The sequence below is a fragment of the Perna viridis genome, chromosome 7, assembly GCF_037379345.1.
Source record: "Perna viridis isolate PV_CMFRI_1.1 ecotype Kerala chromosome 7, ASM3737934v1, whole genome shotgun sequence".
Lineage (NCBI taxonomy): Eukaryota > Metazoa > Mollusca > Bivalvia > Mytilida > Mytilidae > Perna > Perna viridis.
The window spans coordinates 18,052,682-18,066,764 of NC_142451.1; the positions used below are offsets into that span (position 1 = coordinate 18,052,682).

The 14,083-nt window shown below is 32.4% G+C and overlaps 2 protein-coding genes across 2 annotated transcripts in view; both read right to left on the bottom strand.

Moving 5' to 3' along the window:
- LOC148611618 (gamma-aminobutyric acid type B receptor subunit 1-like) overlaps positions 1-1,252 on the bottom strand; it is a 73,786-nt gene extending 72,534 nt beyond the window's left edge. The window contains exon 1 of the mRNA XM_088592345.1: positions 839-1,252. Within this exon, the coding sequence (XP_088448471.1) occupies positions 839-1,132 (294 nt within the window). The 5' untranslated portion in view covers positions 1,133-1,252. The remainder of the gene's footprint in view (positions 1-838) is intronic.
- Positions 1,253-6,213: 4,961 nt separating this feature from the next.
- Positions 6,214-14,053, bottom strand: LOC148611620 (surfeit locus protein 4-like). The gene is made up of 4 exons (XM_088592348.1): positions 13,934-14,053; positions 11,648-11,911; positions 10,070-10,113; positions 6,214-9,389 (listed from the first exon to the last, which is right to left on the bottom strand). Exons 1-4 carry the CDS (start codon positions 13,982-13,984, stop codon positions 8,936-8,938), a joined length of 813 nt encoding a protein of 270 aa, XP_088448474.1. The 5' UTR covers positions 13,985-14,053; the 3' UTR covers positions 6,214-8,935.
- Between the last annotated feature and the right edge of the window lie 30 nt (positions 14,054-14,083).

The window sequence follows — 14,083 nt, forward strand, 5'->3', positions numbered from 1 at the left end:
AAAATCACATTTTTCTTTTCTTTTTTTCAGTCCGTTTCATAACAAATATCAAAGAAGTATCTTCTAAAATGAGAATTGATATACGATAGATTTATTAAACAATGTTTAGGTCAACCCTTACCAAGCCCAACTCTCTAAATCCATATGATATTTTTACAGTTGATTAAACAAAAAAGCTTAGGGGTAAATTAACAAAGATAAGGATGTCAGCGGTAGCTACACTAATGATCTCAGGTCTGACTGCTTCTGTTGTGGTAACTTGCATTAATAAAGTGCATCTATTTCAAAATAGGAATGCAAAGGTAATTTTCAAAATGTGACGTTTATGACAAAGAAGATGTCATTTTGCGTTACAGCTCTCCCCTTTAGTCGAATAGATGTATTTTAATAAAATTTGATCATGGAATATTCATTTCCAATTATCTGCAGTGAGATATATTTGAAACAGTATTTACACATTTACTTAATGCAAAATATCTGACGAACATGACACTTGAAAATGAAATTTATTCATTATTTGGATCCAGTTGGCTATAAAATAGCTTTTTAAAGAACAGTTTATATATTTTGTCAATATTTCACCTCATTGTTCTAAATATAACATTTGTATTAGAATGGCTCACTATATACGGATATGCACCATTTATATACGTACTTTTAAGTACCACACAACTAGAATGAACCGGGACAGGTATTAGAAAAAAAGTATATTAATTCTATATCTACAAAATAATTTGATTTGTTTAGAAAAAGTATGTTGGGGAAAAGTATGTATAAAATCAAAATAAAAGTTCATATCTCCGAGCAAACTTTTAGATAAAATACTATAATTTCCTACCTTGCTGTCCTTAGGTTCCATGTTTAGATGGAAGTCCGGCAATATTTCCATATTTTTGTTGACATCCTCTAAAGCCATTTCGACAGCAGGTAAACATCCCTGTCCTCCTGCCCAACTACCAGACATTGGAAAAATTCCTCCAATTGTCAAATTCTTACTCTTCAGACAAAAAATTAAATTTATCCAAATTGAAATATAAAAGAATATAGGAATCCATGCATTCATATTCATTTTTGTAATTCTCAGCACATTTTGAATTAAATTAATCAATTGATAATTGTGAAATGAATTCATCCAATTCTACAAATCCATTTTCCCGCTGTCGAACTATCAATGACCTGGAAGTAACAAAATACCGATAGCCACTGTAAGAGCTGCAAAAAATAATTATAACCAGTTATTGATAAAACTCCGTCAACATCATTAAGGATTAGCTTGCCACTTGTTGCGAAATTCCCTTTCCCAATAATGCATGGAACTACCAGATTGCTTTCGTGGAACTGGTGGAATTAGTTAATCAAAGATTAAAGTAAAATCTATAAAAAAAATAGTACAAGAAGGGATTTTTTTAATTTCAACATTGCAATTTCCAAAGTGAATGATTTTAAGATCATAAAAAATCTAATCGGCCCTTAAAAGCAATAAGTGGTAGTTGATAATAAATATAAAAATAACAATAATCAAACAAATTACTCTAGACTAGAAGGTATTAAATAAAGTACTTCTTTGATATTGAAGTTTAATCTATACTACATAGCATAGAGCTTGCAATAACTCCGGAAATTTGTTGATAAGAATATGTGCTTCAATTTAATGCAATGAAGTTTCAAGTTTTAAAAAATGTCCAATAAAAGTCTAATTTTTATGTTTGAAGCAATCAGTACATTGCATTTTAAATTCAAATCAAAAAGATCATCCTTTTGCAGTTGGATTATTTAAACAAAGGAGAATGTATGCATGGTTTGTCGGTGCATGTGTGAAATATAAAGATTCTGAATTAAAGTCAAGGAAAACGGTCATATCATATTAAGTATATTCAATTATATATGTACAGCAGAATAAGACACTTGAAACAAAGAATATCTCTTGTTTTTGCTATTAACATACAGAAAATACATCGTTGCCACATTTCAAAAGGCTGACCCAACCAAAAGGAAAAAAAAGAAAAGTGAACAAAGCTCGCTTACCCGATCGGTTGACTTGATCTATTTTAAATGCAGATTATTTTTGTGAGGAGTGATATATCAAAAGCGAGAATTTGATAGTTTAATTAGTACGTCTTTTTGTTGTCATCATATATGGTATTTTCATTTGATTGGCTTTCTCGAAGATGCTTTGTGTCGTAGCAATCAGAAGTTATTACACTTACAACTAAAAGATACTACCAACATCAATAATACAAATTCGGAAAACCCTTTTGCTCAGCTGTATGCCTTGTTAACATATACCTCAACTAAATAAATAAATGTTTATCATATTGTAATTCTAATGGAAACGATCGAACAGTACAAAAACATCTTTACAGACACTTTTGGTAAATCAAGGAGCAATAACTCTAAAATATGATTTTACTCATCAAAGAGTAACCAAGGGAACCAAGGTTATAGCGGTAATCAAAAGAATGTAATCCAGGGACAAAGACCAGACATGGAAATCAAACATAAACAACAAAGAGCATGAAGTAACTAAAATCATACATACAAAGTAACAAAAGCAAATAAGCAACTCGGACTCCACTAAAAACTCGGAGCATTGACCAGGTGCACCGGTAGGGCAAGCGTCCTCTGCTTTTCTAGAAACACCCGCCGAGTTGCTTATAAAAAGTCATGTCCGAGGTAGTCGAGAGAGGAAAGGAAAACTATGACACGTTGAAATATTTTTTGCTTTCTATTGCTAAACAGTAAAAGAAACATTCTAACTTATGAAGCAATGTTCTGGAAGCTCCAGCTGATTTGAAACCTTTTATATGGTGTTCCTTAGAATAGGGGTAATACAGAGATATTATGGAGTACCTAGGCTAGTAACACTTTCATAGCTGGATCTGCAAAATGTACCACCAAACCTCTTTCAAAACTTTTAACTTCTATACGCACAACTGTCAAAGTGGTCTGCAGTCCTACTACAACACTTGTTACTCCCGTAGTGGTATTAATTCAATGTGCATCCTGAAAATTCGAAAGATCTTTTGGAGACAATCAGTTCAAGACTATTATCTGAATAAAATAGCATTAAAACCTATGATTTTTCAACACTGTATACTTCTATTCCCTATACCCAGTTAAAATCACGACTTAAAAACATTATACATCGTTGTTTTTCCAAAAAAGATGGTACACCTAAATACAAATATATAGTTCTTGGTAGATATTCCTCATACTTTGTAAGAAATAATTCCAAATCATCTTCCAAATATACACAGGAAGATGTTTACAAAATGCTTGAATTTTTAATCGACACCATATTTGTCCAGTGTGGTGTACGTGTGTTTTCAACAAATGGTCGGCATTCCAATGGGAACAAATTGTGCTCCTTTACTTGCTGACCTATTCCTTCACTCTTATGAGGCTGACTTTATAGCTGATCTGATCCGAAAGAAAGAATATCGTTTGGCTAGATCCTTCTATCTCAGTTTCCGCTATATAGATGACGTATTATCTTTAAACAATCCCAATTCCGGGTATTTGATACATCGCATCTACCCCAAAGAACTTGAGATAAAGGATACTACAGACACTGTGAAGTCAGCCTCATAACTTGACCTACACTCAGAAATCGATGGTAAAGGAAAACTATTGACCAAACTTTACGACAAACGTGATGACTTTTCATTCAGAATTGTCAACTTTCCTTTCATCTGTGGCAACATCCCTTCCTCACCTGCGTAGCGTATAGAGTGTTCATATCACAACTCACACGTTATACAAGAGCTTGTCGAAACTACACAGATTTTTTGTATCGCGCTAAAACTCTAACAAATAGGCTTCTGGAACAGGGTTATGTTGCTACAAGATTGAAGTCGTCACTACAGGAGTTTTATAGTCGTCATCATGAACTCGTGGGTCATTATGGTGTATCCATCTGCACCATGAAAACTGATTTATTCAACGGGTCAGTTTTCCTTTCCTCGTTTGTCTACCCCGGACTTGACTTTTTATGAGCAACTCGGTGGGTGTTTCTAGAAAAAACAGAGGACGCTTACCCTACCGGTGCACCTGGTCCATGCTCCCAGTTTTTAGTGGAGTCCGAGTTGCTCATTTGATTTTGTTATTTTGTATGTATAATTTTATCTACTTTATGTTCTTTGTTGTGTATATCTGTTTTCCATGTCTGATCTTTGTCCCTGGATTACATTCTTTTGATTACCCTATAACCTTGGTTTCCGTGATTACTCAGGCAATAAGGTTTGAGTTATTTCGGCATAATAGCTGATTGGCTTCTAAACGACTTTTACTTTTAATGTATTACAGGTAAACTTGTCTAAACTGAACACAAAATTAGCAAAATATTCTTTAAAACCAGTCTCTTTTAATGCATTTGGAAACTATGTGAGTATAAACCAAACATTTACAAGACAAAAATGTCTTCTGAAAGGGATTCGGATTCATTTACGAAAACACTGAAAACGAAAGAGAGAGGATAGGAAATATCATTATACACGTTTTGTGCCCTTTAAATTCGCATTTTTAAAACAATGAGTTCCTTTTTTCATTCACTCGTATATCTTTTGCCCAGCTAGTCATAGCCTGCAAACTCGGTCTCGCACATATATGTGATTCTACTAGTTCTTATATTCATATACTTACAAGCATGTTGTAATTAGTTTCTTTTATAATTGGATTTAACATCTTATTTTAAAGACTTTCCTTCACACTGATATAACTTCGCCTTGTGTAACAGAAAGATCAGATCTTTTCACGCAACACACTTCCATAAATTCAGTTATCAGAACAGGTTTGTTACTTTATGGGCAATGAAAATCAAGCCGTAATTAGAAAATACAGGTCACATCGAATGCTATGCTAACATTTCCTGTAAACAGTTTTAAGCTTGAACGTATACCGATCACATGTTGGTCAAACTATAATCAAGGGAACAAAGATTCTAGCGAAAATCAAAAGAATGTAATCCAGGGACAAAGACCAGACATGGAAAACAGACACACACAACAAAGAACAAAAAATAACCAAAATAATACCTACAAAGTAACAAAAGTAAATGAGCAACTCGCACTCCATTCAGTTCCTTCTTTTTGATCAGATCAGCTATAAAGTCAGCCTCATAAGAGTGAAGGAATAGGTCAGCACGTAGAGGAGCACAATTTGCTCCCATTGGAATGCCAACAGTTTGTTGAAAAACGTTGTCGATCAAATATGCCAGCATTTTGTAAATATCTTCTTCGGTATGTTTGAAAGATGATTTTAAATTGTCTTTACAAAGCATGAGGAATCTCTATACTTGTATCTAGGTGTAGTCTTTTTTATATAACAACGATGCATGTTTTTGAGTCGAAATTTCAACTGAGTATGAGGAACAAAATTATAGAGTTCAAACAATCATAGGTTTTAATGCTATCGCATTCTGATAATAACCTTGAATTGAGGGTTTCCAGAAGATCTTTCGAATTTTTCAGGATCCACTTTAAATACCACTACGGGAGTAACAAGTACCGTGGTAAGACTGGAGACTCTTTGACAGCCAATTATAGAAGTTTAAGTTTTTTAAAGAGGTTTGGTGGTACGTTCTGCAGATCCAGCTATGTGGCGTTGTCTGTAAGGATTCTTGTGGGGTTTAGGAATCCAGTGAATAGACGGTAGATCACTATCACCGTCTTCGGTAGTAAAGAGAACAAGATAGCACAGCTTTATGGTTTTCCACTATCGCTTCTTTCGAGAGTGTTGTAGCAGTACAGGTTTTATTAATGCTACTATTAATATTAATCACATTGAAAATAACATTGTAATTATCAAAGAAGAGGTCCAACACTCACTCAGTCTATATTTTCGTGTTAATTAAGGAACAATTACTCTTAAATAACTAGTAACAGCATTTCCCTGAAAGGTGGGCTATAGAGGCTTTGTTTACCAAACTTCGTGGGTATTGTTGTGGTGTCTTGACTAACATTTAGTAGTCTTGGTTGCTTCTGAAAGCGTCTGGCTGGATATGGAGGTAGAGAGAAGAGCACTGGAAGTGCTAGATGTTTACTGGCTGAGCCTGATCAGATCAAACCCCTTGGAGTTATTAGTGGACAGTGCCAAAACAGTGATTATGGAACAACTGTGAGCAGTGGAAAGTCTGCATTAAGGTAAGGAAGATTGTAAATGCTTGACCCAAAAAGAAAATTATTTTAGCGTACTTTTGCAAATAGTAGAAGAACATTTCATTCACCTTTTAATAATTGCATTTATACAGCACTTTCAAAACATGCATTATAATAACGAGAAATGGGTTAAGTCTGTGTCATATGTATAAACAAAAGGTAAGGTGGCACAAACAAACATCTTCTAAAGTTTAAAATGAAACAATGAACAAATTGGTTATTACACAAAAAAGCACCAATACTTAATTCTAACACAAAGTATGCAATCTTTGGCAAAACGAAACAAAAAGTAGAATACAAGTGGACAAGCAAATTTATTTTACAACTATGGCAGCTTTAAATTTGGGAGATAATTTATTTATCTTTTGATTTATTAATTTAATTCAAAAGAGAATTCTGCAATCAATTATGCAACTATTCACCCGTATTTATATTTAAGTTGAATCTTAGAAAGATATGAAGTATCAAATAAGACAGTCAGATTTTAAGCAGTACTTTTAAGTATAACAGGTGAAGTTGAATCTTCATTGGAAATAACAACAAATAGATAATATTAAACAAAGGAAACAAAAGAACCTATCACCATGCATATCAAACTGATTGACAAAATAAACTCCTTCACACCTGTTGATAATTCTACTTTACTACTATCACACTGGCTTTTTAAATAATTCTTTTAACATTCTAAAACAATTTACTGGTACGACTAATCAACGAGATACTTGACCCTACAAAATATATTTACTTATATTTTCTATTTGAAATAGAAGATGTCTATAAATGTTGGACAATAACCAATAATTGCCAGCAAATGAATTTAGAGTTGGCAATTTGATTACCTTATAAATTAAAATTCAGGGTACTGAAAGAGAACAAAAAAATCTTTTTCCATTCTATACCAGTTATTAGCAATACTAAAAACACAACCATCTGCTTTTCAGTATCATTGAATGCAGTACAAATTTGATACTTAAAAAAAAGCAAAAGCTTTATCCACAGACATTGCAGGCAACTATAAATTTTAGAATTATATAGTTTTCATAGCTACTTCGTATGGCTTTACATCCAATTTAAGTAGAAAATGAAGTTTTTTTTAAAGTATTTCTTACATTAATTTTCCTCTTAATTATGATATATCTGTCAGAAATGTTCTCCTTAAACATCACTAGTCAAAGCCTGTTTGACAGACCCAGATAATTATAAATATAATTTGCTTTAAAAATTAATTAAAATTTCTCTATTATTTGGTCGTTTTATCTATTTATCTGACAACTAGGGATGATGTGATATGAACTAGTGACCTGAAAAATTTGTTGTTGTGAGTTAAGTTGACACATTGTCAATAAAATCGATTGGCTGAATGTGACGTTGGGTCATTATTTATGTCCCCTCCCATCCCCCGTAATAAATGGTGCGACATAGATAGACAATTGCTAAAATTTCAGCAATGGCAGATGCTGAATATCACAGGGCCAAGTATTCCAGAGAAATCATAGAGAAAAAAGTTTTGTAACACATGAAATTTGAATACTGCAAAATATCAACTCCCGTTATTCAAATTGAACATCACAACAAATTAGCTGAGGCTTGTTTGTTATGATGCAGAAATTAAATAACTCGAGTTGACATTTTGTGATATTCAACTTTCACTCATTATAAAATCTGTTAATATACTTAGCATGTTTGAAAATTATATAGTTAAACAATATTTAGGATGACGTATCTCAAAGAACCCAGCTTTGAGTATACACCAGGATTGTGAGCCATGCATGGAGTAACATTATGTTTTGGTATGAATAAAATATTGAGTCATTTCCAGAAAATTTTCCATCTACAATATAACTACAAAGAAATGTATAACAACATAGTGACTACATGCTACAAGTAGGTAAAAAATATCAACATTTAACACATGTAATCAACAATTACGCAGAATTTTAAATGAGAATAAACTACATAACCAAAATTTCATTCACTTCTTTCATAACAAGCACAAATGAAAAAAAGCTCATTTCTTGTTGTAGTATACATTGTACTCAACAAGAAATACTTAATTTCTTCAAGCCTTGGATGTTATTTACGTGTAAATGCATCAGGAATTTAGGTTAAATATTCAATTTGTCAGAAACATGATCTCTATATATATGTTTATTTTGGTATTCAGAGTCAAGCCATAACCAACACTTTGTGTGAAAGTTTCTTGGAAATATGGTAATGTTTATAACTTTCAAAAACCAACAAATTCATCCTAAAAAATAGGCCTATAATACATGTTCATACATTAAAAATATTTTATATTTAGGTACACTGTACTTCTTATCATTGTGATTGAATACTCAATATAGTACACATGTATTCCTCATATGAAATTAAAATTTAACACATCAACAAAATTTATAGTCTTTTGTTGAAAACAAGTACAATATTTATCTATAAATTATTATCAGTCTACAGCTTTGTCTGATTCATCCATAATATGTATGAATAGAAGTTTTTAAAAATTTAATTTTAAAAGTATAATCTCTCAATTTAATGCCTTTTCTAAATACATGTAAATAAAAAAGGAAAAAATGAATAAATGGATGCTTTTTATGATTGATTTTTTTTTGTACATGCACGATTATGTAAATTTCTTTTAGAAACAAACGCTTTCAAAAGACTACTGAATTACAGCCTAAGAGGTCAAACCAATGAACAGTTACAAGTAAGCCTACACATGTCATTCTGACTTCATAAAAAATGTAATTTTAGTTCACTAATTCCTAATGCTGTCTTTCAATTTACCATTTCTTTTTGTGCTCATCCATACTGACACCACCTGGCCCATAAGCAACGACTAGAAGAAGTCCTCCAATAACAGACAGAGTTTGGAAGAAATCATACTTCAAAAAGTCTCTCATTGGCTTGTATGATGGAATATTCCAGAATGCATTGAAATACACATTAATGCATGTTAACCAAGCAACTAAAACAAGGGCAGATAACTTGGTTTTGTAACCTACTGCTATACATATGATAAGTGCTGTGCCTACTAAATTCTGAATGATCTGAAAAAAGTCAAAATCAAATCGTAATAATGTGAGAAACATCAGAACTAGAAGGATTCTTCCACTGAGCTGCATGTACTGTTTTGGGTTGTTCTCACCCAATGATGGTAGACCAGCAAACAAGCTCTTTCCTTCTGCTTTATCTTCTGCCAAAAGAAGGACAACTCCACCAACCAAAGCCAGATTCCTGTGAATAAAAAAACATACAGTACCACAAAGAAAAGCAATATTCAAACATGAGCAAGATGAACAGTAGGTTTTTCATGTTGAGCAATTTGAGCAGAAAAGACGATTTTATTCAGTTAACAAAACATTGTGTTGATTGTTATAAAAAAAAGAAGTGCCCTAACAGTAAACTCCTGATTGAAATTAGTCAAATTGCATCTTAAAATGGAAAAGAAATCATGTCTGTAACTATATTCACAACAAAATCTTTTGCTGCATTATTTATGTCAACCAAATCATAAGAAAAAGGAAAACAAAACTGTTCATGAGCAAGAAAGATTCTTGAAAATTTTTTAATGTAACTTTGTAACAGAATTTAAAAGATACTCAATATTTTCCCTAATACCAAAAGACAAGACCAATTGTGAAATGCATCTTGTACGTGTTAAGGTTGTTTTTCATTTATCTCATTTTTTTTCAAATAAGTACATACAAAATTGTGTACCACACTACTGTGTACGTACTTTGAACACAAGTTCATGGATTCATGAATTCGTGGTTTTGAGGTTTTCATTATACACATCAAAGAAAATATCCTTTTCGTTGAGAACCACATTTCATGGTTTGGTCTTCCCACGAAAACCACGAAAATTGGTGCCCTATGAACAATTGTACTTTTACAGTATTTAACTTAATACAAACCTGAGGAGAAACTTAAGGTCCCAAAGTATGCTATAAGCTATTGTCTGCAAAATAAAGGAATAATATGCTAAGAAAGTTTACCAAACCAGTAATATTGTTACTCTTTTTCAAATATGCCCTTCCTGTTAAATAGGGGAAGTAAGCCAGGGCAAACTGTGATTTTTGGGAATACTGTATAATTTACAGATTTTTTTTGGGGGGGGACAGCCAGTATTTGGAGGTAAATTGAAGTTAACGAAACCACTGCAATTCACGAAGAAATAAAATTGTAATGCTAAATATAAGATATTATTTTTTGTCATTACCAATTACAAAATGCAAGTACACTGGCTGTCGTTCCCGGACAAATGGACTAGCAACTATTTAAGTAATTGAAATCACATAAGAAATTGATTTCTTTATCATTTACAACTTGTAATTATAAATTCAAACCAAATATTTAATGTATTTACATATTACAAGAATTCAATCTAGTTATACATGTACATATCAAAAGCGCTATTCTCTGTAAGAATCAGGCAGTGGGTGAGTCATGGAGGAAAAAACACACAAGTCCTTCCAAGAAATCTTATTCAAAATGTTATCTGAAATGCAGAAATGGCATTCATTTCTTTTTTAAGTGTCCATGAATTGTGGTATAAACTACATGAATCATCATCAAAGGGAGATAAGTCACTTTTCACCTAACATTGTATTGTAACTTAGAACCCACTTTTCTGCATCTAAGATGACAAACTGTCAGTTCTTAAAAAGACCATGAACTTAGTACCCCAACTGTTAAATTTGCATGTGTGTATTTTTTCTTTCTGAGCATGATTCATTATTTTTGAATTTTGCCTGATTCTTACAGGTTCCAGCACTAAAGTTTATTGTCATTTTTGGGAGATGGATTACATTATACAAAAAAAATACAGAAGAGGTGACATTGCAATAAGTGAAAATATTTAGACATTTTTCCTGTTTTAAGTTCCCTAAAATTAACAAAAAAATCTAAATTCAATGAAAAACAAAAGAAAGAATCTTCAATGAAAGCAAATTGCAAATCAGTATATCATAATGGGTGTACAAAAGCAGAAATCCTTTAAGACTAACAGAAAACAACATCTGTGAGAAATAGCATACATGTACAATGTACACATGGACATATAACATGTGCTGCACCAGAAAATGATATAGAAGTGAAAGCTTAATTTAAAAAAAATAAATGATGGAACTATATTCATGTATTAATATTCTTAACACAAAATATACAGCTTTTGATATTTTGATTGGGATACCAGGAGGCTATGTGCCATAATCACATTCCAGCTTAATATGTTGCACCCAATTAAAATCAAAGTGTTTTATCAAAAATGTTCATGAATGTCCTATTGAAAATTTGAAGATATTAAAAAAAATGGCTTATTTTAAAATCAATAAATTGAATCACTGCCAAACTAGAAGACATGAGTTTATTTTATATCCCTTCAATTCCTTATTAATAGCCAATGCCTAATCTATACATTGATGACAAGGAGAAGTTTTAGTAAATTCTGTTAAAAAAAAATACAATATTTACATGCTGAGGTCCTATCTCACCTGTAAACCAATGATACTGAACAAGACACCACATGCTATTGGGACTTTCTGTCTACTGAGAACCATTACACATCCTCCTAACTGGCCTATTAAATTAACCAAAACAAACAGTGTTGCAAGAAACCAACCACAACCCCATGTTGAGTTCATGTAGTCCCTCTGTTCACCCCACTGGGTCCACATTCTAATTCCATCCTCTAGAAAGGTGCTAATCAAACAAAATCTGGCAACATGAGGCAGTATGTGTTTGCTCTTTCTTAAAACCTGCAAAATAACAAATAAAACTAAGCACAATGTTCCATTGCCCATACCAAGAGAGATTCATAAGCTGTAACATTTGGAATAAATTTCATCTGAATCCACTAGGACACATAAAATATACATGTACATTGTAGGTGTAAATCACTTAATATCAATTTTCAAGGGTGATAACTCTCATAATATCAGCCTGTCATTGTTTAATCAATCTGGTAATATTCATTCGGAAAATAACTAGACATAATAAATAGACAAAACACAAAAATATAAATGTCCATGTACACATGTACATTATGATTAAATCTAATACAAGGAATACTGAGTTCACGCTTAAATGAATTAATAAGCAATGTTACAACTGAATATCTGACAGGTCAGACCAAGTTCAGAATGGATCAACAGACGACTTTTTCATTCCACATTTATGTCCAATCTGGTGGGACAAAGATTAAGAAAGGATATCAGATTTGAAGTTTGCAGCAAATGATCGAGATTCCTCCTACCAAATTTCCTGAACCAAAATTAATTGAAAGGAATAGTATTTTCTGAAACTATTGAAAACAAAACTTTTGGCAAATATACTGTACTGTTAAAAATAAAGAAAATTTGAAAATTGTAAGGGAGGTAACTGACAATTTGATAAACAATGTCAGGGCTTAATCTACACATTGAAGATGGAAAAGTATTAGTAAATTTGTTTGAAAAATAACAATATTGACATTTTTGTCTATGTAATCTATTACACAAACTTCTCCCTGTCCAAGACAAATGGGAGAAGTGAGCACAAACATGGAGATTGGTTTTTGCTCATTTCTTCCTCTAGGTTAGGCCCTGAAATGTGTAATTTTCTACTAAATTGTTTACACAAGTGGTCCAACACAATTTAAGCTTGTTAAATTGACAGTATTTGTCTTAATAATTGCGCAATCAAAATTAATTATTGTTAAATGACTGGCTGTCCATAAAATTGTGATATATCTAATCGGGATCAATTTACTACTAGTCAATCATCATTGCTGATTACTTTTACATGATTATTTACCGGTCAAAAGAACTTTCTCTTGCCTGTTTAGACTGCAATTAACATCATTTGTCAGATTCATGATTCTACTAATAAACAAAATGATGAAGCACCCGTCTTAATCAGGCTAAAAATACCACTGAAATACATCAGTCGACTGTGGTCAGCAGGCGTCAGACCGGGTGACAATGGGAGCGACGGGAACAGAAACTTTATTTGATTACTACAAATGATTTTAAATGATGCATACATTTGTATATTATCTAAGAACTGCAGATATGTTATGCTCTGTAACATATTTCCACATTACTATTACTGTTCTTGCAGCCTTCAATCCGGATATCCCTTCTTTGTCTAGTATACAAATGTTTCTACCAGATTTGACATAAATGGTGAATGTGAAAGTCATCTATACAAGACTTTTTCCAGAATGGAAAAGAATGTGAAAGTGGTTTACTGGTTTGGGTTTTTAATACATTGTGTACATCAACTATTTTTATTGGAAGAATTCCAGGTTTCAGGTTGTCAAATCATAATATATATATATATATCAATGTAAATCATTTTGATTGTGTTAATCACCTTACAATGACTGGTTATCATTCATATATACATGTACATATACATATGCTTGCAGTTTCAACCAGGGAAAAAAAACTATAGAACATGTACATGGTCAAACAAATGTGAGATCAGCGAAAGCTGGATGAGTAAAGGTGTTGGACAACATAATGTTCTTATGTTACAAATGATTTACTAGAGTGACAGTGTTAGCAGCTCATTTGTTTTGTCAACCAAGGTCCGTCGTAATACATAGAAAGCATTGTATATTTTATAGCAACTTGAGCCAATTTCATCATAGACCAGCTTGATTATACATAGACTCCGTCTAGCTAAACATATACTTGTATTAATGAAACGAATCTTGTCGAAAAAAAGAAGCCGATTTGCTCTCATTGTTATATTATGAGATAATATATACAATGACAATGATTTTCTGCGTATACCTGATCAGCAACGTCTTCTGCTTTATCCATCAACTCTCCCTGTCGCGGCATTTTGAAGCAAACACCGAATTTCTGTTTAAATTTCCAAGCCACGTACCCCCATGAATTCACCGGAAGTACAATTTATAAATTAGGGCAAAAATAGAACAG